Source organism: Oncorhynchus clarkii, chromosome 29, assembly GCF_045791955.1.
Source record: "Oncorhynchus clarkii lewisi isolate Uvic-CL-2024 chromosome 29, UVic_Ocla_1.0, whole genome shotgun sequence".
Lineage (NCBI taxonomy): Eukaryota > Metazoa > Chordata > Actinopteri > Salmoniformes > Salmonidae > Oncorhynchus > Oncorhynchus clarkii.
Window position 1 is genome coordinate 26,848,086 of NC_092175.1, and position 17,477 is coordinate 26,865,562.

The 17,477-nt window shown below is 44.2% G+C and overlaps 1 protein-coding gene across 4 annotated transcripts; it reads right to left on the bottom strand.

Moving 5' to 3' along the window:
- Positions 1 to 38: 38 nt before the first annotated feature.
- Positions 39 to 17,128, bottom strand: LOC139388053 (oxysterol-binding protein 2-like). Of its 4 annotated transcripts, XM_071134564.1 has the most exons (15): positions 16,527 to 17,127; positions 15,448 to 15,579; positions 14,357 to 14,639; positions 7,745 to 7,995; positions 7,306 to 7,474; positions 6,878 to 7,001; positions 6,549 to 6,618; positions 5,950 to 6,084; positions 5,604 to 5,849; positions 5,367 to 5,487; positions 5,113 to 5,216; positions 3,129 to 3,224; positions 2,862 to 3,046; positions 2,449 to 2,669; positions 39 to 2,287 (listed from the first exon to the last, which is right to left on the bottom strand). In XM_071134564.1, the coding sequence occupies exons 3-15, from the start codon at positions 14,547 to 14,549 to the stop codon at positions 2,145 to 2,147; spliced, it is 2,058 nt and encodes a 685-aa protein (XP_070990665.1). In that variant the 5' UTR covers positions 14,550 to 14,639; positions 15,448 to 15,579; positions 16,527 to 17,127; the 3' UTR covers positions 39 to 2,144. The 4 variants fall into 4 exon arrangements, with proteins under 4 accessions (XP_070990665.1, XP_070990663.1, XP_070990664.1 ...); XM_071134562.1 differs by lacking the exon at positions 15,448 to 15,579 and having other exon boundaries at positions 14,357 to 14,562; positions 16,527 to 17,128; XM_071134563.1 differs by lacking the exon at positions 15,448 to 15,579 and having other exon boundaries at positions 14,357 to 15,229.
- Between the last annotated feature and the right edge of the window lie 349 nt (positions 17,129 to 17,477).

Here is a 17,477-nt window from a genome sequence, read left to right on the forward strand (position 1 = left end):
ACAAATCTGGCAAGCCAATAAAGTGCACATAATTAGATTGAATTGCTTTTATTGAGTGATACCTTGAATACATGTGTGCCAGAGCCAAGATGACGTCAAACGAGTAATGTGGAGTGTGCAGCCCCTTTAGACCGGCTAGCCCAGATCAGACAGACTGTCCCAGGGGAAATCTCCTCTTGGCTTGAGTCTTCAACTTGTCTAATTTATTTTTCATCTATGTCTTGAGTTGAGAACTGCATGACACCAAAGCTGGTTACTACATTATAGACCATCTCTGATAACACTGTGGATGTTTACAAAGACCACATTGAGACAGTTTGTTTGTTCAAGCAAAAAAAAGTAAATTTTCGAAGACCTAGGGCACAAGAGGTGAATTCACGCGATGTTCTTCTGTGAGTGAAGTCTAGAAACGACTATTGAGGCTAATGCCTAATTAATACTAGGCAGCAGTGCATGAGCACATTAAACCATGCATTAGCTACAAGTGGTGCCACAACACTGGTCTGAGTTCATTGATGGTGCATGTTTAAATGCCTGCAGTCAAACACAAAGATGTGTAATATTTGGAGTACACACCTCCTTTGCACTGTGCAACTCGACATTACACATCCTATAGTATAATTCAGACGATTTCTTAATATTTAAAAAAATATATAAGACATTGAAACATTTCATTGCACAGGGTGAAATCATTTGTTAAGATTTAACATTTTGTCTGTTCCTAATGCACCCTCATCAACATTTGAGAAATCAAGACATCAGAACACAATCGATATCGTTTACGAATGATCATAATCGTGAGTAGCTTCTTACATACTCAAAATTCCCCTACAGTTTTTGGTCTGTACTAATCGCTCATGGAAAGACGCATGTAACTGGTAAAGACTTTAGTTCTTGGTTTCTGAGATGAGGTCTGTACAGATCAAAAGTATTCAGTGATATCAGCGTCCACTACATGGGTGTTTTCATGCACTGCAGAAATGCACTGTTAAGTTACAAATCTGGGGAGTGCCTAGCTGTCGCAACGGAAGGAAACACTGGCACTGCACAATGTTACATATAGATATGCATAGTTACATATAGATATGTAAAGTATTCAAAACATTAGGAACACCTGCTCTTTCCATGACACGGCATCCAGGTGAAAGCTTTGATCCCTTATTGCTGTCACCTAAAAATAATCTGCTTCAAATCAGTGTAGCTGGAAGAGAGGAGACAGGTTAAAGGAGGATTTTCAAGCCTTGAGACACGGTTTGTGTATGTGTGCCATTCAGAGGGTGATTGTGCAAGACAAAATATGTAAGCGTCTTTGAACAGGGTATGGTAGTAGGTGCCAGTCACACCGGTTTCCCTGTGTCAAGAACTGCAATGCTACTGGGTTTTTCATGCTTAACAGTTTCCTGTGTGTATCAAGAATGGTCCACCACCCAAAGGACATCCAGCCAACTTGACTCAACTGTGGGAAGCATTGGAGTCAACATGAGCCAACATCCCTGTGGAACGCTTGACACATTGTAGTCCATGCCCCAACGAATTGACGCTGTTCTGAGGGCAGCAGGTGGTGCAACTCAATATTAAGAAGGTGTTCCTAATGTTTTGTACCCTTGGTATATATTGGAGATAGTTGCTCAGACTGGAACAGGACATCCTAGAACCAAAACACAACCTCTTTCACTTTCCCCCCTACTTATCCATACAATTGTCCCAATATTATTCTATAATATTATACACTTACGGTAGTTATTACCTTATTACCAGATCAATGGGGCACCAGGCACCACTAGACATACCACCTCAAATAAATATGGGTTTCCATGCAATAGCTCTATTTTGTAACTCTTAATCAAAATATCTCAAATAGGTTGTCTCTCTAACTTACTCTGTTGACGCACGCACACACACACACACACACACACACACGAGGCCATGCTTGCGAAACACACTGGTCAGTGATGGGGACAGAGAATGTTCTTGAAGTTTGGCATGGAGGGCTCCGTCTTTCTGGAACACACACAAATACACACACATGGACAAAGAGTTGGCCACATGTTAATGTGTTTGCAGCATGTGGACCCCTCCCTCTGCTTGTCCATCAGTCCCTCAGCTCTGCCCTCCAGTGATGTCACAGTCCCAGGGGTGGAGCCTTAGAAGATCTCAGGGCATTGGCTCCAGTCCTGTTTGTCTTTGGCCTCCCAGTATCCACCTCTGTACACGTAAGTGCTCTCCCCCGTTGAATCATCTGTCCTCCTCTCAAACCACAGTGGCTGGAAGCCCTCAATGTCTTGGCCTAAGGAGTCAGAGACACAAACATACACATATGTAACTCAATATGGGTAACATCTTGCTGACATACACTGTATTGCAATTGTCACACTTTTGCTTCCTAGTTTCTATACTGTAATCTCTCTTGAGATGTCCTTTATCAAGTCCTTCCACTACCCTCCTCACCTTCTTCCAGGACCTGTGTTGCTTGTGCCTCCCTCTTCCTCCTCTCCAGCCTCTGTCGTTCCTCCAGACGCTGTTTGTGGGCGTTGGCCTCGTCCCACAGCCCCGCCTCCATCAGCCGTTGGTCGGGCCTCAGGCGGCTGTCAGTCGGAGCCACGCCCTGCTCAGGCTCGTTCAGTGTCAGGGCCAGGGAGGAGAAGAAGTGCATGTTCTCAGAATTCTCCCTGGGGAGTGGAGAGAAAACACTGAGGTGAAACAGATAGATAGGATGGACAGAGAGGGAGAGGGCGAGGAACGACGGGTAGTGATGTGGGAGTAAGAAGTGTCGCAAGGAAGCAAGAGGAGAGGAATCAAAATGGTTGTATAAATAGGTTTACTAAGGCTGACTTGATAATATGCAGGCAGGCTGATCTTACGGGAGAGTGTATTTCTTCCACAGCACTTTGGGCTGGAGGGTCTGATAGAGGGTCTTCTGTTTGCCCTCTGACCCTCCACATCCCCGGCTACTCTCCACTATCTTGGCGCTCTCCATCTTGTCGTCCCAGGTCCCAGACATAATGTGATGGGCCGTGCCCTCGCTATCTGCTACAACACCTGTCACCTGGAGTCACAACATCAGAGGGAGGGAGGAGACATTGAGGATGTGGGAAGGACTGCCTCTGTTTCTAAAACCATAGATTTACCTTGCGTGAGAGGTCTCTGGAGAAATAACTGTAAGGGACAAACTTGAGGTGGCAGGTGTCCTTGGTCCTGTGGTTGACTATTTCAATGTCCCCAGACTACAAAGAGAAAAACACAGGCTATTTATCCCAAGCCACAGGCTGATGATTCTCCTGGTGGAAATTAGCTTCAGAATTATCGACACACGGTCAACAATATTATTACAAAATACTTCTGGTTTATCAATGTTAGCAATATATCATAATCATTACTATTGGTGTCATTAATCATGAGGGACAATGTTGAGAGTGAGGACAGCAAAGCAGGACAGGGAGGGATGGGATAGATAGACGGGAAAAAACAGATTGGATTGTGTTTTTGGCAAACATGGAGACCTGATGATTCATGCAGACATAATGAGAGAGAGCAGAGTGAGGCAGATTCTCTACAACACCACCCACCACAGGAGGCTGCTGAGGGGAGGACAGCTCATAATAATGTCCGGAATGAAGCAAATGGAATCAAACACATGGAAACCATGTCGTTGTCTCTGCCTGGCCGGTTCCCCTCTCTCCACTGGGATGATCTTCCTCTAACCCTATTACAGGGGCTGAGTCACTGGCTTACTGGTGCTCTTCCATGCCGTCCCTAGGAGGGGTGCGTCACTTGAGTGGGTTGAGTCACTGATGTGATCTTCCTGTCTGGGTTGGTGCCCTCCCTTGGGTTGTGCCGTGGCGGAGATCTTTGTGGGCTACACTCGGCCTTGTCTCAGGATGGTAAGTTGGTGGTTGAAGATATCCCTCTAGTGGTGTGGGGGCTGTGCTTTGGCAAAGTGGGTGGGGTTATATCCTGCCTGTTTGGCCCTGTCCGGGAGTATCATCGGATGGGGCCACAGTGTCTCCCGACCCCTCCTGTCTCAGCCTCCAGAATTAATGCTGCAGTAGTTTGTGTCGGTGGGCTAGGGCCAGTCTGTTATATCCTGTCTTATCCAGTGCCCTGTGTGAATTTAAGTATGCTCTCTCTAATTTTCTCTCTTTCTTGCTTTCTCTCTCTATCGGAGGACCTGAGCCCTAGGACCATGCCTCAGGACTACCTGGCCTGATGACTCATTGCTGTCCCCAGTCCACCTGGCCGTGCTGCTGCTCCAGTTACAACTGTTCTGCCTGCGGCTATGGAACCCTGACCTGTTCACCGGACGTGCTACCTGTCCCAGACCTGCTGTGTTCAACTCTCTCGAGACAGCAGGTGCGGTAGAGATACTCTGAATGATCAGCTATGAAAAGCCAATTGACATTTACTCCTGAGGTGCTGACCTGTTGCACCCTCGACAACTACTGTGATTATTATTATTTGACCCTGCTGGTCATTTATGAACATTTGAACATTATGGCCATGTTCTGTTATAATCTCCACCCGGCACAGCCAGAAGAGGACTGGCCACCCCTCATAGCCTGGTTCCTCTCTAGTTTTTCCTAGCCACCGTGCTTCTAGACCTGCATTGCTTGTTGTTTGGGGTTATAGGCTGGGTTTCTGTACAGCACTTTGAGACATCAGCTGATGTAAGAAGGGCTTTATAAATACATTTGATTTGATTTGTTTGATGTATTCGATACCATTCCACCCCAGTCATTACTGTGACCCCGTCCTCCTCAATGAAGCTGCCCCAACCTCCTGTGCCGCACTTCATTTGATCACTCTTTTGTTGCTGAAAATTGTCATGCGCCGCAGGAAATGCAGAACAACTTTGTGTTTTACATAAATTCACTGAAAACCCACAGTTACATTAAGAGTATTGCACTTTTCATGCAGCCTAATTTTGGCCAGCCAATAGCCTAACCACCAATCAAACACCATTAAGGATTAAATGTTCAAATCCTGTTGCTGCAGGATTACATAGCTGTGACAATATAGGTCTTTTTTTTTCATCCTACATCTGTATATAAACAATAGGGACAAACGGACTGTATACAGATATACAAACACACATTAAATATGTGAGACACTCACCTGGTCAATCCACAGTTTGCCCACTATGATGTTGTGCACCGTGGAGGTGACTTTTCCCCACACATAGTGATTCCCACTGGAGTGGAACTGCAGGTGGATGCAGCCTAGAGAGAAAGATCATTCAAATAAACAATGTTATACAAAATGTCTAATTAATATGGATTTGAAATAGCCATGTGACATGATTCTGTATATGTAACCAGTATTTAGTGCATATTGGAGGACAATGTACGTACTGGGTATGCACGGCTCACCTAATGGCATTACAGAGATGTATTTCCCTCTGAACTTGCTGTCGATAGTGATCTCCTGCCACAGGGTCCAGCCTCGTTGTGACGTCACATGGTGGGCGGCGGCTGGGGGGTGGTGACTGACCTGAGAGAGCAGGAGGAGGAGGGTGACATTGTTAGTAGTGCGTGGGCCATTCTGTTTGTCTCTGTGCATCTTAGACATGCTTCAGAGAGTGTGCCGGGGTGTTCGTTGTGTCTGACCTGTTCGCAGATGGAGCGGTAGCCGAAGTCATCCAGCCGGTCCAGCTCGTAGGTCTCCCCCAGCAGGGGGTTGAAGGGCTTGGCAGTGCGGTGGATGGTGGTGGAGTAGGAGGACACAGAGAAGGCTGCCACAAGGCACATCTGCTCCAGAGACGATTCGCAGCGAGACGCCCGGTCCAGCAGGTCACTGTATTCTAGATCCTCAGTTAGACGCTGCAGCATCGACAGGGGCTCGTTGAAGTTTACCTGAGGTCACACATGCAGGCAGACACACGTTGGAGTTGCATCCTGCGTTTAATACACAAACACTAGTACAGACCGTATAATCACTTCTCGTTTCTCTTACAGGCATGGGGATCTTGGACAACTCCTTGCCGATGCAGTTCTTCATGATGCTCCACAGGTTGAGGGAGTAGTTGGGTTTGTTTGGGATGCGGCTCCGTCTAACTCTACGCAGCTGGACGTTGTTGGAGCCAGAGTCCTGAGGAACACATGCATGGTCAACCACAGTTAATCAGGTAAGCAGAGGTATTACAGGATAGACCTCAACAAATATTATTTCACCCTAAAGTATTGTATCATACAATCCCTGAGGCAGGGTTCCCCAACTGGTATCCCACGGGCGCTTTTATTTGGCCCCCCAAGTTTTCTGAGAAAAAAACGTATTCCCACACATAATAGAGACACATGTGACCGTATACAAATGTAAGCAAGATTTAAATTGAATAGGTTTTAATTTATTGTGGTTAATTGGCAGTTAATTTACAATAATACAGATGATTTGTAATTAGGTTCCGGCCCCCTCAACCAGATACTCATAAAAAACAAATTGGCCCGTGGCTGAATCTAGTTGATGATCCCTGCCCTAAGGTAAGATAACCTTGCCTATGGTTTACTAAACCTCTGTATGTAAAGAGGTGGTAAAGCATAAGACTGCAGACTCACATTCTCATTGTGGCTCCATTCACTATTGGGTAATCCTCCACTCATGATACTCTGGTTACTGCCGGAGCGTCTGAAACACAAACACACTACAACTACCATATACACAAAACACAGTCAAATGAATTCATTATACATAATAAAGCCTAATGAATTATGCTAGCATCGTCATATTACATAACTATATGAATGAACTCTACTTGGCCCCATGATCAGTAGAGATCAGGTCAGTGACCCGGACTGGTTCTGAATCCGATGCAACACATGTAATAACTAATGTTTCAACAGCAAGCTTCCTTCATCAGGGTTTCATCCCAGTGACCCTGACTGACCTGTGCTGGGTGTGGTCAGAGGCGGTCACTGTGATGAAGGCAGGGGAGTCCTCCATGGCATCAAAGAACTCTGTGTCTTCATTCTCATCACTGGCGTCACCCTCCTGCGTTCTCTCACCTCCGTCTGCCAGGTACACAGGATAATTACAGTTTGAGTTAGGGTGTTTTGTTTGTGTAGATCTTATTTCTCAAACCGGAGTTAATTTATGCTACAATAAATGAAATTCTGAAAGATAAACCAGCGACATCCCACTATGAATGCAGTGCCAGGGATGACCAGAGGAGGGACAGTTTCTTGTGAGATTCCAATCCATACCAAGCAATAAACTGCACCAAACTACCATCACGGTAGGAGCTTAAACCATTGAGTGTTTTCTAATCTTAATCAAATATGAGAGAACAGACTGGTGTTTGTGCGCACCTCTGACCTGGGTGTGTGCTGGGAGCCTCTCTCCAAGCCCTCTCCAGGCTGTTGTGCTGCTTGGCTAGCTGTTCAATAGTCTCCTCCAGGTGGTGGCGCTGTTCTCTCTCATACTGCAGGGCTCTCTGCCACCTCCGGCTGTGTGTCTCTGCTACGTCCAGGAAGTCCCTACAGGCCTGAGACCATACAGAGGAGAGGGCAGCCACAGAGGTGACAATATATCAATGACACCTCTAAAGTTACAACACACAGTCCAATAGGTACAACACACAGTCCAATATAATAAACACTCCTATTGATCATGGCATTAAGAGTTCTTATTGTTGTATTGATCAAAGCAGTAGGATGACTACTAGCATTGGTTATACTGAAAAATCGATTGAAGTAGCCAGTAGGCGCTGTACTGAAATGTTGGCAAAGTGTTAGCAAAGTGAGTCGGTCCTCACATTGATCATAGCATTGGAGGTGATGCGGAAGAGTGTGGCACGCTCGTTGACAGTCTTGAGTTTGTCGGTGCCGTCAGTGGCCGTGCGCAGGTCCTCGAGCTCGCTGAGGGATCGCTGCAGGGCGGCGCCGTGCTTGCCGATTAGCTCGTTGCAGGTGCTCAGGTCGTCCAGCTTACTGGCCAGGGTCTTCAGAGCCCCCTGGGTCAGGGCTCGGTCAGGCTGGGGCACAGGGGCCTCGTCTCCAGAGTCATCTGTACAGACAGAGGGTGGTAGGGATGGTTAGAGGGAGCAGCACTGAATTTGTTCCATTCATTCAGGCATTTGCTTACAAAGCCATATTCTTAAAATAGCATTGACTCTATAAATCTGCAAGTGGAGAAGACATGATGATTGATTTGAAGGGCGGAATGTGTTCTTTCCTTTCATGCCCTCGGACAGTCATACAGTTTCCATTATGGACGAGAAGATGAGGTAGAGATACTGTAGACAATTATAGTTGTGATGCAGGCAGAGATAAAATAACTTATCACTGACAAAGAGATATGGAAACAAAGATGGAGAGATTCTACAGAGATGTGAAGTTATGTATGGGAATAGATTGAGAGTGTGAGACGGATAGAGAGATAAACCGTTGTGACCCCCCCTCCCCCGACAGGAAGCTATGAATTACATTTCTATGGTCGCTGTGGAAACACAGGCCCAAGCAATTGGAGGACTGAGTTATTTTTAGCAGTGGAGGGAGAAAAACGATGACGCACTTCACTTCCCTCCGCTCCTCCCCCGTGTTGGTACCATCAGTCACAGGCAGCAAGAGGAAATAAATTGACCAGTACCAGCAGAGGCAGACATATTCCTGGGGTGCAATCATTATGTGGATTTTAATGAGCTCAGAGAGAGAGGACAGGCGGAACAGACAGACAAGTCTCTCAGTGAGAGCAGCAGTGTTACAGACATCTCAGAGCTGCTGGAGCCTGGTGTCTGAGACACCCGCCACGGTCACCTAGATCTCCACAACTCTGCCATCTGCATCCTACAACAACAAAGTAATCTGGAGTCCTACCCTGTAGACTAGATTATTGACACCTCATAATTTGAATCCTACTGTTCACTGGTAGTCTAGGACATTGGACAAGATGGAACGCTAGAGAAAACAACATTGTAAGACCCTTACACTTTACATGGTGCCAGAGGCATCAAAAAGCCCCAAATCAGAACAACTCAAATTATAAACAACCCTTGCTGTCTAGAAATAAAATCTAGGCTACTCATCTCCATATCGACAGAACTTTGCCAAACTCAAACACTACTGTAGCGTGAATCCAGTGGCTGTAAGTAAATGTCAGAATAAACAACGTAAATATCACAAATACCTACAATAGATCCTATCGTAAAAACACAGATCTGGGCCAAATCCATCAGCTTCTGCATTTGCCTGCTTCATGTGACATGCATGCATATATAAGCTACCATCTCCCAGGCAGGTTGTCTGACTCAAGGCCAGTGTCAGGCAGAGCATCCTTGGAGCGCCAGACAACAGTGAAGGACTCCCATGCTGTTATTAGAGAAAAAACTAAATAATGGAAAGTGGATTTATGAGCTCTCAGGGGAAGAAGATTAAAATGAGAGTGAAAACTCCTTCAGACATCTGCAGTGGTCTGATGAAACATATACAACACATGGGGAGAGAGACAGATAAGAGCACCCAGGAGAGAGAGAGAAAGATCTCTCTCTCCTCTGACAGCTGCTCTACCAGTGCACAATTGTTTTAGCATAGTCACCAAACCTGTGACTCTGAATAGAAGCACACCCATCCTAGGAAATGTCTGTGATAATGTAGCCTAAATGCACTGTGATAATGTAGTCTAAATGGATTGTGATAATGTAGTCTAAATTAACTGTGAGTAATATCTGCTACACAGTAGAAGGAGATGAGGAGGGCTGCATGGTATGTCTGTGCAATCGTTAAGTACACATCATCATCTGTCATGTGTGGGAGTCAGAGAAAAACATGTCAGCAGATAATTGATAGAGATGGCCATGACTCATACATCTGAATGACTCATGTGTGACAGTGATCCGCCCCTACAGGTGATGGAGAGGGAACCCACAATGGGGATGGGCAAAGGAAAGATGCCAGGAGAAGGAGTAAGGAAAGAGGAGAGACAGGTGGTGTGAGCTACTGTAAGGTGTTACGAGTGGACACTTACATTGCCTTCGGAAAGTATTCCCACCCCTTCACTTTACCAAATGTTGTTGTGTTACAGCCTCAATTTCAAATGGATTAAATTGAGATTCTGTATCACTGATCTACACACAATACCCCATAATGTTATTAATTAGGCTTTGGATGGTGTATCAACGCACCCAGTCAGGCGTCCTTCCTAACTCAGTTTCAGGAGAAGAAGGAAACTGCTCAGGGATTTCACCATTAGGCCAATGGTAATTTTAAAACAGTTACAGAGTTTAATGGTTGTGATGAGGAAACTGAAGATGGATCAGCAACATTGTAGTTACTCCACAATACTAACCTAATTGACAGAGTGAAAAGAAGGATGCCTGGGGTCTGCATATTTTCAAGCATAGTGGTGGCTGCATCATGTTATGGGTATGCTTGTAATCATTAAGGACTCGGGAGTTTGTCAGGATAAAAAAAGAAACAGAATGGAGCTAAGCACGGGAAAAATCCTAGAGGAAAACCTGATTTAGTATGCTTTCCACCAGACACTGGGAGATTAATTCACCTTTCAGCAGGATAATAACCTAAAACACAAGGCCGAATCTACACTGGAGTTGCTTACCAAGAAGGCAGTGAATGTTCCTGAGTGGCCGAATTGTAGGTCTGACTTAAGTACTTTACAGCACTGAGTAAATTTAAGTAAAAATACTTCAAAAAGTACTACTTAAATAGTTTTTGGGGGTATCTGTACTTTACTATTTATGACAACTTTCTAAAGACAATTATTTACTTTTTACTCCATATATTATCCCTGACACCCAAAAGTACATTTTTAAGACTTAGCAGGACATGAAAATGGTCCAATTCACACACTTATCATGAGAACATCCCTGGTCATCTCTACTGGCTCGGATCTTGCGGACTCACTAAACACAAATGCTTCATTTGTAAATGAAGCATAAATGAGGTCAACCGATTATGATTTTTCAACGCCGATACCGATTATTGGACGACCAAAAAAAGCCGATACCGATTAATTGGCCGATTTTTATATATATACTGTATATATAATAACAATTACAACACTGAATGAACACTTATTTTAACTTAATATAATACATCAATAAAATCTATTTAGTCTCAAATAAATAATGAAACATGTTCAATTTGGTTTAAATAATGCAAAAACTAAGTGTTGGAGAAGAAAGTAAAAGTCCAATATGTGCCATGTAAAAAAAAAGGTAATGTTTAAGTTCCTTGCTCAGAACATGACAACATATGAAAGCTGGTGGTTCCTTTTAACATGAGTCTTCAATATTTCCAGGTAAGAAGTTTTAGGTTGTAGTTATTATAGGACTATTTCTCTCTATACCATTTGTATTTCATATACCTTTGAATATTGGATGTTCTAATAGGTACTTTAGTATTGCCAACCTAATCTTGGGAGTTGATAGGCTTGAAGTCATAAACAGCTCAATGCTTGAAGCACAGCGAAGAGCTGCTGGCAAATGCACGAAAGTGCTGTTTGAATGAATGCTTACGAGCCTGCTGCTGCCTACCACCGCTCAGTCAGACTGCTCTATCAAACCATAGACTTAATTATAATATAATAACACACAGAAATACGAGCCTTAGGTCACTAATGTGGTCAAATCCGTAAACTATCATTTCGAAAACAAAACGTTTATTCTTTCAGTGAAATACAGAACCGTCTAAATATTGCTGTTACATTGCACAACCCTCAATGTTATGTCATAATTATGTAAAATTCTGGCAAATTAATTATGGTCTTTGTTAGGAAGAAATGGTCTTCACACAGTTCGCAACGAGCCAGGCGGCCCAAACTGCAGCATTTACCACGACTCTGCTTGCACAGAACGGAAGAAAAGTGACGATTTCCCTAGTTAAAAGAAATTCATGTTAGCAGGCAATATTAACTAAATATGCAGGTTTAAAAATATATACTTGTGTATTGACTTTAAGAAAGGCATTGATGTGTATGGTTAGGTATACATTGGTGCAACGACAGTGCTTTTTTCGTGAATGCTCTTGTTAAATCACCCGTTTGGCAAAGTACGCTGTGATTCAAAGACAAATTAACAGGCACCGCTTCGATTATATGCAACGCAGGACAAGCTAGATAAACTAGTAATATCATCAACCATGTGTAGTTAACTATTGATTATGATAAGATTTATCTTATAAAAAACAATCAGTTTAATGCTAGCTAGCGCCTTACCTTGGCTCCTTGTTGCACTCACATAACAGGTAGTCAGCCTTCCCCTGGTACAAAACAATACCACAACAACAATAACAGCTCCTAAATATGGGGGCAACTCTTCAACGGTGCCCAATCTCAGTGACCAGGGAATTAAAGCATAGATCATGAGGCTAATACCCAATTAAAATCCACAGCTCTGCGAGAGGAATGATGTCTACTATTATTGCACCACAAGTGTCCATTGTCCTATATTACTGAAGTTTCAGCAGTTTCTGAGCCATGGGCGAATGGAGAATCATCTAAATGGGTTCAGATCCTACAAATGCTGTTCAGTGACTTAGCGTAGCTTCATTTGCTACATCTGTTTGGCCGCATTGACCCTAGCCACTTGCCAGGTTGTTATTGTAAATAAGAATATTTTCTCAACTGACTCACCAGGATGTAAGAATTAGTTCTTAACTGACCCGTTAAATAAAGGTTAAGTAAACAAACATGTCCATAAACACAAGCATACACAGACAAACCCTTCAGAGGCTAAGAGTACTGTGGAACGAAGCAGAGGCACAACCCCTCTCCTATGAATGAATGTAGATCCCTGAGAAAATCAGTCATAAATCCAAGCTGTAGAAAAACGTGCATTACATGTATTACCACCATCTGTCATATCTAGGTCAGTTCAAATCAGTAAGGAGCTAAAGATAGATCTCTGACTGAGCATTGCCTCAAAGAGAAGCGGACACATTAAAGATGCCAAATAACATTTAATAATCAGGTACTCACATTTGTTCCAGTGTGCAGCTGATAAATGAAGTCTACCCCACTGACTGTCAAAGTGAATTACCATGAGGACACAGTACCACACAGGGAATGAATCCACTCACAAATACACACACCAACCCCTCCACTATAGCTAACTTGACAATTCTTTCCTCAATATAGTTATTGCAGGTAATAAATACTTACAGAGGAAAACTCATTAGGAGGCTGCACTGAATCTCTTTCTCTACAGTGCAGATAGAGAGAAAATAGTCTTAATGGAAATATGAAGCATCTCTCTCCCCATAGCAGTGGGAGGAGGAGTATAAATGCTGGAAAGTCACTTCATTAAACTCCGGCTGTCGTCATACTCAAAAAGGGAGGGGTATGGAGAGAAAGAGAGAGCAAGTGTGTGAGGGAAGATAGAAATTAGATGTAGAGCAGAGAGAGAAATGAAAGAGAGAGAGATGTCATTACAAGCTGTGCCCTTGCACCATCCTTCGCAGTCACCCTCTTTTCCACAAGCTCACTAAGTGCATATCAGAGAACTGGACTTAAACCAGCAATCGGTGGAGACAGCTCAAAACTACAGTTCAATCAAGAAAATGAATTCTCAAGGACACCAGAGCAGTGCCCACTCTTAGCAATGCAATTAGCAAAAAAGCCACACGATAGCTTGTTGAAATGACTGATAAGTGACAGTCTCCATTGGAGGTTTTTAATGGAACAGAACCAACCACCACAAGAATTATATTCAAATGTTGCATTATACGGCAGGGTAGCCTAGTGGGGCGGCAGGGTAGCCTAGTGGGGCGGCAGGGTAGCCTAGTGGTTGGCTAGAGCGTTGGAGTAGTAACTGAAAGGTTGCAAGTTCGAATCCCCGAGCTGACACGGTACAAATCTGTTGTTCTGCCCCTGAACAAGGCAGTTAACCCACTGTTCCTAGGCCGTCATTGAAAATAAGAATTTGTTCTTAACTGACTTGCCTAGTTAAATAAAGGTAAAATAAAAAATTGAGAAAACAGGAACACTTGTCCCAAACGGTCAACATTTATTGAGCAAGCCACCTTGTGGTTGATTGCATGAATGACGCTGGTAACCTTGACACGGAACACTACATTATAAGATTTGTTTACCTCGGGTGCCTAACCTTAAATTCCAAAAACAGAACCTGCAGTTAATGTCCCAATATACATTTTCACCTCCAATGAGACAAGGTAAAGGTAAGGTAAAAGGTCAAATATCCTAGTCTCAATACTTCGGCATAACTTTTTCATAATGTAAATTCTAATTCCTTTCAAAAGGGTCACAAATCACTGTGTCATGTACAGCAGTAAAGCCACAAATCATACAGTGTTGTCATAATTTATTTTGAATGTAAGCTAAACATTCTTCACCCACTCTCCCATTTAAAAACATCCCAATCCACTCAAACATATAATTTTCCACTGTCTCTCACCTGATTGGTGCATCATGTGACTGGCGTTGGCCTTAGCCTGTTGGAGGGCAGAGACCCAGCGCTGACTCTCCCCATCTGAGGTGGCCTTCAGGTGGTAGCTCCGCCCTCCGCTGGTTAGCACCAGGTGGCACGCGTCACCCACTTCAATGTGTGCCGTGGTCAGGGAGATGGTGCCACGGCAAGTGTGGGCCATCTCTGCCTGAGTCCTAATGCACAGACGCACACACACCAACACACGTACACACACAGAGACAAGGGAAGAGTCTGCTGACTAAATCTAGTTCTACAGAGACAGAAATGCCACAACACGGCACACACACATGCACACCACACAAATTCAGCCACACACACATGCAATTATTTATATTTCATAGGAGTACAGTATCTCATGGTTTGTTACACCTGCACCTACTTGAGCATAGCTGATGTGAGTGCTTGGCAGTGTATTTGTGTGTGCATGTCAGTGCAATGTGCATGTGTTGGTTATGCCAGGGCATTTAACTCTTTATTCTGTGCTGGTACTCAAGAGTTCAGTTACATAAACACACATGGCAGAGCAGTCATGCATTCCCATCAAACACTGTAGGTCAGCCGGGGAAAGTGGGGATGTCCAAGTGTGTCCACACACACACACCTCTGACAAATACCTCACAATGAGTGCATAACAGTCTGGCTGACATCCCTCTTAACTGGTTTTAGGGAACTGTGCCTAGCAACTGTGAAGGCCGTTACTGAATTAGAGGACCACACGTTCTAAAAGCATCAGATAAAACATGTCAGACATCTTATACATCATAAAGAAATGTAACGACCTAGGTGGGTCTCGTAGGTTGCTACATAGATATGCAGTGACGTACGCGCTGACAGTCATTCCTGTAAAATAACCCCCCACCCACAAAAAAAAGCTCTTCCAATATGAATCTCACCTAAAATATTATTCACAGCTTCATCTATAACAATTATCTACATGAAATGTGCAAATGTCATCATATATGCAACCATAAATATAGACTCATTGGTCAGTTTATTAGTTACACCATCCTGTTCACAAAAATGTGAACAGTATGGCTAGAATGGGCAAAACGAGTGACCTAAGCGACAGAGCGTGGTATGATCGTCGGTGCCATGCGCGCTGATTCCAGTATCTCAGAAACGTCCGGGCTCCTGTGCTTTTCACGCACGGCATTGTGCGACAAACAAACATCATCCAGTCAGCGGCAGTCCTGTGGGCGAAAACAGCCGTTGAGAAAGAATTGCAAGAATTGTGCAAGCTAACAGGCTGGCCACAAACAGGCAAATAACGGCGCAGTACACCACTGGTGTGCAGAACGGCATCTCGGAACACACAACTCGTCGGTCCTTATCATGGATGGGTTATTGGAGCAGATGACCACACCAAGTTCCACTCCTATCAGCTAAAAACAAGAAGACGTGGCTCCAGTGGGCATGTGATCACCAACATTGGACAATTGAGGAGTGGAAAAACATTGCCTGGTCCGACGAATCCCGGTCCCTACTGCCTCATGCTGATGGTAGAGTCAGGATTTGGAATCAGCAGCATGAGTCGATGGCACCATCCTGCCTAGTGTCAACAGTACAGGCTGGTGGCGGTGGTGTAATGGTGTGGGGGAGTCCCTTGATACCAATTGAGCAACGTTTGAACGTCACAGCGCACCTGAACATTGCCTCCATAACAGCCTGAATTATTCGGGGCTAAGGGGGGTCCGACCAAGTACTAGATGGGTGTACCTAATAAACTGTCCACTGAGTGTATATTAATTCATTTAGAGTCTGATAAGTTAATTTTTTTCTGCTTTTGCCTAATTGTCTCCCACACATTCTGCATGTATGCCCGGTCATTGACTGACTAGAGAAATGCCTTTCTGTGGGATGATGCTCATCATGGCATGCTATTCTCAATTGCCAAATATCTTAACAGACTTGTTTTGGTGAGTAATATCGGTCCAACTACAGCAGTTCTAAAGTCACCTGTTAACGTTGCTGCATTTATATTAATTATGCACGCCAAGCAGTCTATAGACTGTCAACTACATGATTCATCTGAAAGTACAGTCACTATGGGATTGGTTCTAAACTGCACTTGACTTTGCTTGCATTAACGCAGCTAGCTAGCTTTCTAACGGTAGCATAGCTAGCTGCTAGCAATTACCTGTAATATGACAGAAGGCCGTTGCTAAGGACAAACCACCGGCGTTGGTAGCCCTTCAAGTAGTTAGTCCATTTATACAGCCAGCCTTTGTAGGTGTCAGACCCCACAGGTTGCCCCCCTGAAGAAGTAGGGGAAGAAAGCAAACTCTTCCCCGGTTCACTCATTTGCACCAGTGTCAGCGGTAGATGGAGTCAAAGGAATCAACACTGAGCTGCTAACGTTAGCAGGCTACTAGCTAGCGCTGGAGGGATGATACTGCTAGCTAGCTTGCCTATGAACGACCGCGACACCGTACCCATGAAGTAACGCCGAAGAGGTAACCCACTGTCGTTATTTACTAGTAGTTCAGCTAGACGGAGTGGGGCTACCACGGCAATGGAAGCCGTGTTTAGCTCGCTTGATTCTCCCGAGCCGAGCGTTCAGCACTGATCCTGGTGCGAGTAGGGGAAGAAAGGTGTGTGGCGTAGATGCTCGGCCAAGTCCAACACTGGTTTATGACAAAGACTGTCTGTTATATTGACAAGATATTCGCGTAACCACTTTAGCAAATGAAATACATGTCCTCAAAGATGGGAGGGAGCGAGATCAGTCTGCGGTCCAAACACGTTATTTTTTGCCACTTTCCCTCCGGGAATTCCCGTCGAAACCGGATGCAGTTTAATTTCCATTTTAAGTGGAGGTCCAATTCACGAACGTTACCCCCAAAGCGTCTGGTCTTAACATTAATAAATGTGAACTCATAGCTGTCAAAGATTGTGTGACACCTTCATATTACGGTATTCCAGTAAAAGAAGAACTTACATATTTAGGCATAACCATTACAAAGGATCAGAAGTCTAGAGGCTTACTAAATTATTAACCCTCATATTAAAAAACCACAGAAGAAGCTAAATCAAAGGCTACAGAGGGACTTATCTTTAAAAGGTAGAGTCCTAATAACCAAGGCTGAAG

Coding starts and splice junctions, on each gene's coding strand:
- LOC139388053 (XM_071134562.1), bottom strand. CDS start 16,690: ATGAGTGAACCGGGGAAGAGTTTGCTTTCTTCCCCTACTTCTTCAGGG. Junction 14,563..16,526: donor GGCCTTCTGTCATATTACAG/GTAATTGCTAGC, acceptor TCTGTGCATTAG/GACTCAGGCAGAGATGGCCC. Junction 5,488..5,603: donor ACCGCTCCATCTGCGAACAG/GTCAGACACAAC, acceptor CTGCTCTCTCAG/GTCAGTCACCACCCCCCAGC.